At 41.7% G+C, this 9,162-nt stretch overlaps 1 protein-coding gene across 1 annotated transcript in view; it reads right to left on the minus strand.

Annotated features, from left to right (window-relative positions):
* The window catches only part of STX18 (syntaxin 18), a 133,669-nt gene that overhangs the window by 36,201 nt on the left and 88,306 nt on the right, over nucleotides 1-9,162 (minus strand). The window contains exons 4-5 of the mRNA XM_012662855.1: nucleotides 8,540-8,617; nucleotides 8,307-8,373 (exon numbers count right to left, since the gene is read on the minus strand). Coding sequence (XP_012518309.1) covers nucleotides 8,307-8,373; nucleotides 8,540-8,617 — 145 coding nt within the window. The remainder of the gene's footprint in view (nucleotides 1-8,306; nucleotides 8,374-8,539; nucleotides 8,618-9,162) is intronic.

Here is a 9,162-nt window from a genome sequence, read left to right on the forward strand (position 1 = left end):
ATTAACTGATCAACACATAAGTGCACATATAAGAATAACATCTACTGGATGTCGGGCAGGGAGAGGGGAAGGGGGGAGGAGGGGACAGGTATATGCATACACAAAGAGTGCAATGCGCACCATCCAAGGGATGGACACACTTGAAACTCGGACTTGGGGGGGAAGGGGGGCAAGGGCAACATACATAACCTAAACATCTGTACCCCCATAATATGCTGAAATAAAAAAAAATTAGGCCAATTAATAACCCTACAATGGCCTTTTAGTGTTCACGTGAAAGGAAGAGTCATACCCTCTCTCATTTTAAATCAAAAGCTAGAAATGATGAAACTTCGTGAGGAAAGCATGTCAAAAGCTGAGATAGGCTGAAAACTAGGCCTCTTGCACCAAACAGCCAGGTTGTGAATGCAAAGAAAAAGTTCTTGAAGGAAATTAAAAGTGCTATTCTAGTGAGCACACAAATGATAAGAAAGCAAAATAGTCTTATTGCTGATATGGAGAAAGTGTTAGTGGTCTGGATAGAAGATCAAACCACAACATTCCCTTAATCCAAAACCTAATCCAAAGCAAGGCCCTAATTCTTTTCAAATTCTGTGATGGCTGAGAGAGATAAGGAAGCTGCAGAAGAAAAGTTGCAAGCTCGCAGAGGTTGGTTCATGAGGTTTAAGAGAAGAAGCCATCTCCATAACATAAAAGTACAAGGTGAAGCAAGAAGTGCTGATGGAGAAGCTGCACCAAGTTATCCAGAATATCAAGCTAAGATCATTGGTGAAGGTGGCTACACTAAACAACAATTTTTCAATGGAGATAAATAACTTTATATTGGAAGAAGATGTTATCTAGGCCTTTCATACCTAGACAGGAGAAGTCAATGCTTGGTTTCCAAGCTTCAAAGGACAGGCTGACTCTCTTGTCAGGGGCTAATGCAACTGATGACTTCAAGTTGAAGCCAATGCTATTTATCATTACAAAAATCCTAGGGCTCTTAAGAATGATGCTAAATCTAATCTCCCTATGCTCTATAAATGTAACAACAAAGCCTGAATGACAAAACATCTGTTCATAGCATGGTTAATTATTGAGACTTACTGCTCAGAAAAAGATTCTTTTCAAAACTATTACTGCACATGGACAATGCACCTGGTTATCCAAGAGCTCTTATGGAGGCTTACAAAGAGACTGATGTTTTCACGCCTGCTAACACAACATTCATTCTGCAGCCTGTGGATCAAGGGGTGATTCTGACTTTCAGATTTTATTATTTAAGAAATGTATTTCATAAGGCTATAGCTGCCATAGATAGTGATTCCTCTGATGGATCTGGGCAAAGTAAATTAAAAACTATCTGGAAAGACTCATCTTTCTAGATGCCACTAAGAACATTCACAATTCATGGGAGGAGGTCAAAATATCAACCTTAACAAGGGTTTGGAAGAAGTGGATTCCAAACCTCATGAATAGCTTGGGGCTGGGAGGTTCAAGACTTCAGTAAAGGAATTAACTGCATTTGTGGTAGAAATAGCAAGAGAATTAGAGGTGGAGGCTGAAGATGGGACTGAACTGCTGCAATCTCATGATGAAACTTGAACAGACGAGGAATTGTTTCTTATGGATGGGCCCAGAAAGTGGTTTCCTGAGACATAATTTCTCTTTCACTTTGGGGAAGACGCTGTGAACATTATTGAAATGACAAGAAGGTTTAGACCATTACGTACATTTTGTTGATAAAGTAGCATCAAGGTTTGAAAGGATTGATTGAAGTTTGAAAGAAGTTCTACTATGGGTAAAAGGCCATCAAACAGCATTGCATGCTACACAGGACTCTTTCGTGAAAGGAAGAGTCAATCAATGTGGCAAACTTCATTGTCTTATTTTATGAAGTTGCCACAGCCACCCGAACCTTCAGAAACTGCTGCCCTGATCTGTCAGCAGCCATTAACACTAAGCAAGACCCTCCGCCAGCGAAATCATTATGACTCATTGAAGGCTCAGATGATTATTAGCATTTTTAGCAATAAAATATTTCTTAATTAAGGTATACACCTTGTTTTTTTTAGGCATAATGCTATTGCACACTTAATAGACTATAGTATAGTGTAAACACAGTCTATACATGCACTGGAAAACCAAAACATTTGTGTGACTCACTCTATTATGATATTTGCTTTATTGTGGTATCTGAAACCAAACCTGCAACACCTCTGAGGTATGCCTGTACTACTTTCATGCCTCCAACAAAGGCTTTAGGTACAAAGAAGATATTTTTGATATATAATATCAAAGTACTATAATTTGAAAACTGGCTTTCAGACTACGGTGTCCCCTCAGGCACAGGTATACTGTATGCTGCAAAGAACAGGCGATATCTCACACCACCTTGATTAAACCATCTTCACCATTACTCAGTCACTCACTCATTCAACAGATATTTAATATGTATCTACTACATACTAGTGATTTTTCTAAAGACAGTGCTACTCAAAATATGGTCCATGCACTGGTACCAGACCACATACTGTTTATTACTGGTCTTTTTACAAGGTAAGTACAAAAATGAAGAGTAAGCATTTAGAAACATTTATAGCAATCTGACACTGCCATCAATCAGTGGTCTCATCTCACTGGACAGGGCACAGACCAACTCAGACGTTATCAGACTACTGTGGTGAGTGATCTGCGGCATAAGCTGTGAACCTGCCATGTGCAGAACACACATCAGTCCATGATGGACTGTAAAAAAACACAATAAAGAAGTGGTCCTTCAACCTCAGGGAGTCTTTTGTAAGCCATGGTCAACATGCTTTTTCTGTAAAGGCCCAGATGCTAAATATTTTAGGCTTTGCAGACCATATATGGTCTCTGTCATATATTCTTCTTCTTTTACCTTTTTTTTTAATTAACACAAATCTTTACGAGTATAAAAACCATGCTGACTCAAAGGTTGTACAAAAACAGGCCAAGGGCTAGGTTTGGCCCTCAGGTGATAGTTTGCTCGTCCCTTTTCTAGGCAATGCACAAGACCTCGGATCCAGCCAGTGAATAAGACAAAATCACTGCTATGGATCTAATATTCCACTATATCATTTCCCCCTCATCGTTATCATCATCATCATCCTTAATTATTGGCAACATTTATCAAGCTCTTACTATGTGCAGAAAAATTGGTTAGGGGCTGTGGGTAAAAAGAGGTAAAAGATGCAACCCTGCCCTCACCAAGCTCACAATCCGGTTGGGTGAGAGGGCTGAATCATGTGTGATAGTGTAAGTGCACATTCTTCAAGTACCAAGTAAGTATGGTGACAGTATGTGTTACAGGAGAACCAATGTTTTCTTAAAAAGCAGGAGGAGAAGAAACAAAATGCAGCAAAATTTTGATCTTCTGTACCAAGGTAAGGGAATAAGTAATAACTAACTCAAGATCATATACCTGGCCATGGGATTAAGGCAGTATTTTCTCAAGTGTGTCTGTCAGATGTTTCAAGAGAATGGGCTCCACGGTCAGCAAGGCTGGGAACAGTCCTCCTACCCCCTCTTAAAAAGACGAGATCAAGGCACAGTGGCAACGGAAAGACTCTGAGAACTCTGAATACTGTTCCTCAAACTTACCGGACTATTTTCATAGTAAACCTTATTGAGATCACCAGGATTTCCTCAGAATATCTTAGGAAATTCTCACTTATATTACCTTTTAGAATTTATAGTAGGACGGGCTAATATTATGGTAATTAACTTAAAGCTACACTGATAAACTCAAAAGGTGCTATAAAGTTGCCCAGCCTTACGATCTGGTTGTTTTGTAATCTACCCAACATTAGAAGAAACCATTATCTTTCAGACTAATAAATTTTATTCTTCTCACTCTCCCTCAAGACAGAAACAGCCTATAGTTTCTACTTCTAAGAACATCAATGTACAAGTCGAAGTGATGTGTTGGAATGATGGACCGAATCCAGCAGACTTTAAAGCAAGCTTAGCCATGGGTAGAAGCAGGCTCAGATGTAACTACCCCCCTACCCACACACACCCCAGAGAAGTAAGAAAGAGCCATTTGGAGGGAAAGGCTTTATACTGTTAGTTGGATTTGTCCCTGGGCTTCTGTCTTGTTTGTTACGCCTTCAGAAAGAAAATCCTCTGAGCCCTTGGGAAAAAGTGTCAGAGGTTACTCCTGATTTTCAGATCCCACCTTGAACCTCTTCTCTAAGAAAAAGCTCGTGATATACAACCTGGTTATATTCTGGAAAGGGAAAATGTTTCTGATTAATTCAGATGGTTTTTAATTAGAGTATATACCCAGAAGGGCATCTGATGGCTATTTCAACTTAAATCATAAACCAAATATTAGTGCTTTAAGGTGGTCAGGAGAAAAAGAGGGCATATTTCAAACCCTTTGGTGATGACAGGGCCACTTGTGCCCAGTGTGTATCTGTCACTGGCCCACAACCTTTCCAATGTATAGGTGTTCTCTATGTGGAGCTGATGAACCAGGGGTAAGCAACTGTGCCTCATTCATTCTTTCCTTCATTCAAGAACCATTAATTGAGCACCTACTTTGTGGCAGACTCTGAGCAAGGAACTGGGACCAGAGAGATGAAAGATGCAATGAGGGCTGGGCATGGTGGCTCATGCCTATAATCCTAGCACTTTGGGAGGCCAAGGCGGGAGGATCGCTTGAGACCAGGAGTTCGAGACGAGCCTGAGCAAGAGTGAAACCCCATCTCCACAAAAAAAATAGAAAATTAAGCTGGGCATGGCGGTGTGCACCTGTAGTCCTAGCTACTAGGGAGGCTGAGGCAGGAAGATTGCTTGGGTCTAGGAGTTTGAGGTTGCAGTGAGCTATGGTGACGCCACTGCATTCTATCCTGGGCGACAGAGCAAGACTCTGTGTCAAAAAAATAAAAAAACCAGATACCGTGGTCCCTGCTTTCAAAGGACTTCCAGTCTTATTGCAGGAAAAAGAGACCTCAATAATAGTTATCAATATCCCTTATATCCAGCTCGAGACAACTTGCAGCAGGTGCCCGTGTTCGAATAGTGAGATGCCTGTGAGATGGATGAAGAGGGTTTACATTTAACGATGATACTATCATTTTAATAAAACACAGTCATGGTAGGAGAAATGCAGAAAGGTCAGCTTAGACTATTTCCGGCTTACTGAACAAAACATTTTACCCAGTTTGGAATAAGAACCCTTTAGTGGGGCAGATTAATAGGATATCATCATTCTATGAAAATAACATCCAGCAGAGAATATCATTTTTCCTATACTGTTAAAAGATCTAAAGTAAACAATTAGGCTGCTCCTTAACTAACAAACATTTTTCTTTCACCAAAAACAAAACAAACATGATAGTAACAACAATGCCATAAAACATAAACACTTGGGTTTCTCAAATCAATTTATAAGAAATACTTTTAATAATAATCATCACCAACTAAAACATAATAATACAAAAACAAATATAAGAACTCACCAATCCAACTTGACAATGAATAAACTCCACTGACTGTCAAACTACCTTCAGGAAACTTGCCATTCATTCATTCAGCAGTCCCTCCAGAGTGGCTGGCACGGACGGGACAGGCTGGCACGGACGGGACAGGCACTGTGCTGTATAAGGGGCTGAGGTGGTGCAGGGGACAGCTAAGCCAGGGGCGGTTGTGTCAGAGTATGTATGGGGTACACCTGACCATGGACACTGCGCAGGGAACCCACTCAGAGAAGAGCCACTGACACTGCCTGCGGGAGCTGGAAGAGACTTCACAGAGAAGCAACGTGTTAACTGGGCTGGAAAGATGAACAAGACTTAGTCTGCCAGATGAATGGGGTGAGAGCGGGGTGAGGGAAGAAGGGCATCAGCGTATGTGAAAGGCACTCTGGGCAGAGAAGGTAGCAAGGGTTAAGGCACAAGAGCTTCCAAAAGCAAAGCCTCTTTAGGACAAAAAGTAGCTGTGCATGGCCTGGCCGAGCGTAAGTCACTAAGAAACTGAGGCTGTGGTCCATGCATTATGGGCCGTGAATGCCATGCAATGTTTAACCTTTCTGAGACATGGGAAGAAAGGGAGAGATAAAAATGCACGTACATTTAGGCAGATGCCTTCTGCCTAAAGGTGAGGAAAACACTAAAAGGAGAGAGCTGGACGACACTGTGAAAGGTCACATAGTTATTTCCCTTGAGATGTTTTGCTCAAAGTAATTGGCACAGGGCAGCTATTTGGCAGGAAACAAGGCTCTACTTCACTTTCTAAATGAGAACAATTCCCACCTGACTGATCTAAATTTGTATTTTAGTCAAAACCTCTGCTGAGATCCAGGAACTAAGGAAGTAGCAACAAAAGTCTCTTCTTTTTTTACTTGGGGTACCTGTAAAGCCTTGAGTGTCCTAAATGAAGCAGAAATTTGCATCTCTTTCCCCTGGTGGTGAGTGTGAGGCTATTTACCATGCCATTTTGGTGGTAAATCACACATCATCAGAGTTCTGCCTTCTCCTCCATGACTTGCTCAGGGCAAACTGGTCCCACTGTGTCTCAGGCACTCAGCTCATACTCCTCCCTGAGCCTGGGCGGTTTTCTATCTCTCTAACCCACTTAGATATTTCTCTTTCTACAGCCAACACCAACCCCATTGCTGGAGAAACCCGCTCCGATTACGCTGAGGTTCACATCTTAGCCTAGCTGTGACACTGTATGGCTAACCCAAATAAGCTAAGTCCTGATTTACTCATTTATACAATGGGATACTAACATTTATTAATAAGGTGGTTGTGAGCATTAAATGAAATAAATTAACATACTGCCTGGCTCAGTGTAAGTGCTTAATGGTATTCGAGGTAATAGCACAAGTTACCATTTATTAACTCACTACAAGTGTTTTCAGCATTGGACCACATTGTTTGCACAAACAATTCAGGTACAGTGAGCTGCACTTATCAGTTAGGATGGTATGAACCCTCCTGACATCCAAGTTCTCAGATGCCAGGCAAGGGTTAACCTTGCAAACAGATCTTAAAGATAGCAGTCTCAGGCCTGCTGTGTGAACTTTTCTACATACCTGCGAAACAGATTCGAAATTATAAATGCCAACAAACAGAAGCATTTGTGGAAGATGGTAAGTAGATCAGTCAAGTTATCTATCAGCAAACAGTTATTATTTATTATATAATGCACTAAGAGGTAAGTTTGAGAGAAGCACTTGATAAAGTCTCTTTTCACAGGAAGCTTGGAGACAGGCTGTGTTACTATATAAACATGAAAAATTGGCCAACTTAATCAGAATATGTTGAAATTAGTGAGATCTGTAGTAAGTTCAGAGGGGGAAATGGTACCACCAAGTGGCATAGCATAGTGCCTGAGAGCTCAGACACTGCAGCCAGACAGCCTGTTTTTGAATCTTGGCTCTGCCACTTACAAGCCGTGTGACTTTGAGCAGCTTGCTTAATTTCTCTGTGCCTTAGTTTCCTTAGTAACAGTACCTACCTTATAGGGTGGTTGTGAGAACGAAATGAGTTGATTTATTCAATCTCCAAGGTCGCTGCAGGGGAAGCGACCATGTGAACAGTCCCTGTGCTCTAGGAGCTCATGTGCAGCCCAAAAAGGAAGACAGGTGAAGAGGCAGGTGCAGTGGGAAATACTGAAGTCTGGCCCTGCTGCTTCCTGGCCGTGTGGTCTTAGACGAGTCATTTAACCTGCTGGAGTGTCAGTGTCCTCACCTGCCTGCTCAAAGTGGGTGGTGGGGTTGGAGTACAGTACATGCCCAGAGCACGTGGCATCTAGCAAGTCTCTATCGGAGTCGGGGGCGGGCGGTGACAGGGTAGGTAACATGCCACTGGTTAGATGAGCAAAGCCTTACGGGGGCATGGTGGCTGTGCCCTAGCTCTCCCCTCCGGAATATACTTTCAGAGATAATAAGGAAGGGTGTAGGGGGCAAAAAGACTGAGGTAAAATAGCTCAAAGTGTAGCAGCCTCACACGGTTATGGGGAAACAAAACGGGCAAGAGCACAGATGTGCTCTTGTTCTGGACCAGCAGCCTTGGCTCAGATCCCAGCACTACTACCTCCAGACCACAAGGCCTTGTGTGAGTTACCAAACCTGTTCCTCAGCTTCCTCATCTGTAAAATGAGGGTGTTAACAGCATCTGGCTCAACCCGGCTCACACGGTGCCTGGCACACAGTAAGTGCTCCATAAGCACCAGCTATGGCATTTTGTGAAGAAATTCCAAGCACGGTACATTGCATAGGCTAAGTGTACTATAAACTTTAGTTGCTATTATTATCATAATTAAGAAACACCAATGAAGGCAATACTTACAGTCTTTTCTTATCCACCACTCTTTTAACTCGGATGGCTCTTTGTTCTGAGTAAAGCTTACAAACTCCTGTTGCAGGGGAAAATACCAGAAGAGAGACCATTTAAAATGGCTTCACAGGCAAAGGTATCATTAAATGTAATGAGGTACTATCATCTTCAGCTACCAAAGCTAAATTCTGTATCACATCTATTGTGAAATGCCACATTTGACCTTTAAGAAGAAAATGAAATACTTTTTAAGTAATCTTCAATGAAATCCAAAACAGCCGTCCTGTGCTCCTTAACTTGCTGGGAATGTATCTCCTTGTGGGCTGTAACAGAAAAGGACAACATTCAGGTCTTTGTATGCAATTATTCTAAAGCTAACAATTTATCAGTTTCCTTAGAACGGTTTCTTTATTGAAAGTATTTTTAAAAATATACCTGAGTAAAATGAGTCAGTGTCAAGTGAGATTTAAAGGAGTGAGATTTATTAGGCTTTACAAGAGTAAAAGATTAAACCCACAGAAAACTATAGTCAAATAATTTACAGCAGGCCGGGCGCGGTGGCTCACGCCTGTAATCCTAGCACTCTGGGAGGCCGAGGCGAGTGGATGGCTCAAGGTCAGGAGTTCGAGACCAGCCTGAGCAAGAGCGAGACCCCGTCTCTACTAAAAATAGAAAGAAATTATTTGGACAACTAAAAATATTTAAAGAAAAAGTGAAACACTCTATTGTTATGTTTATAGACGTGCTATATACAAAAACAATAGTATAGTGGATGGCTCAAGGTCAGGAGTTCGTGACCAGCCTGAGCAAGAGCGAGACCCCGTCTCTACTAAAAATAGAAAGAAATTATCTGGACAACTAAAAATCT

Source organism: Propithecus coquereli, unplaced genomic scaffold, assembly GCF_000956105.1.
Source record: "Propithecus coquereli isolate 6110/MARCELLA unplaced genomic scaffold, Pcoq_1.0 Scaffold785, whole genome shotgun sequence".
Classification (NCBI taxonomy): domain Eukaryota; kingdom Metazoa; phylum Chordata; class Mammalia; order Primates; family Indriidae; genus Propithecus; species Propithecus coquereli.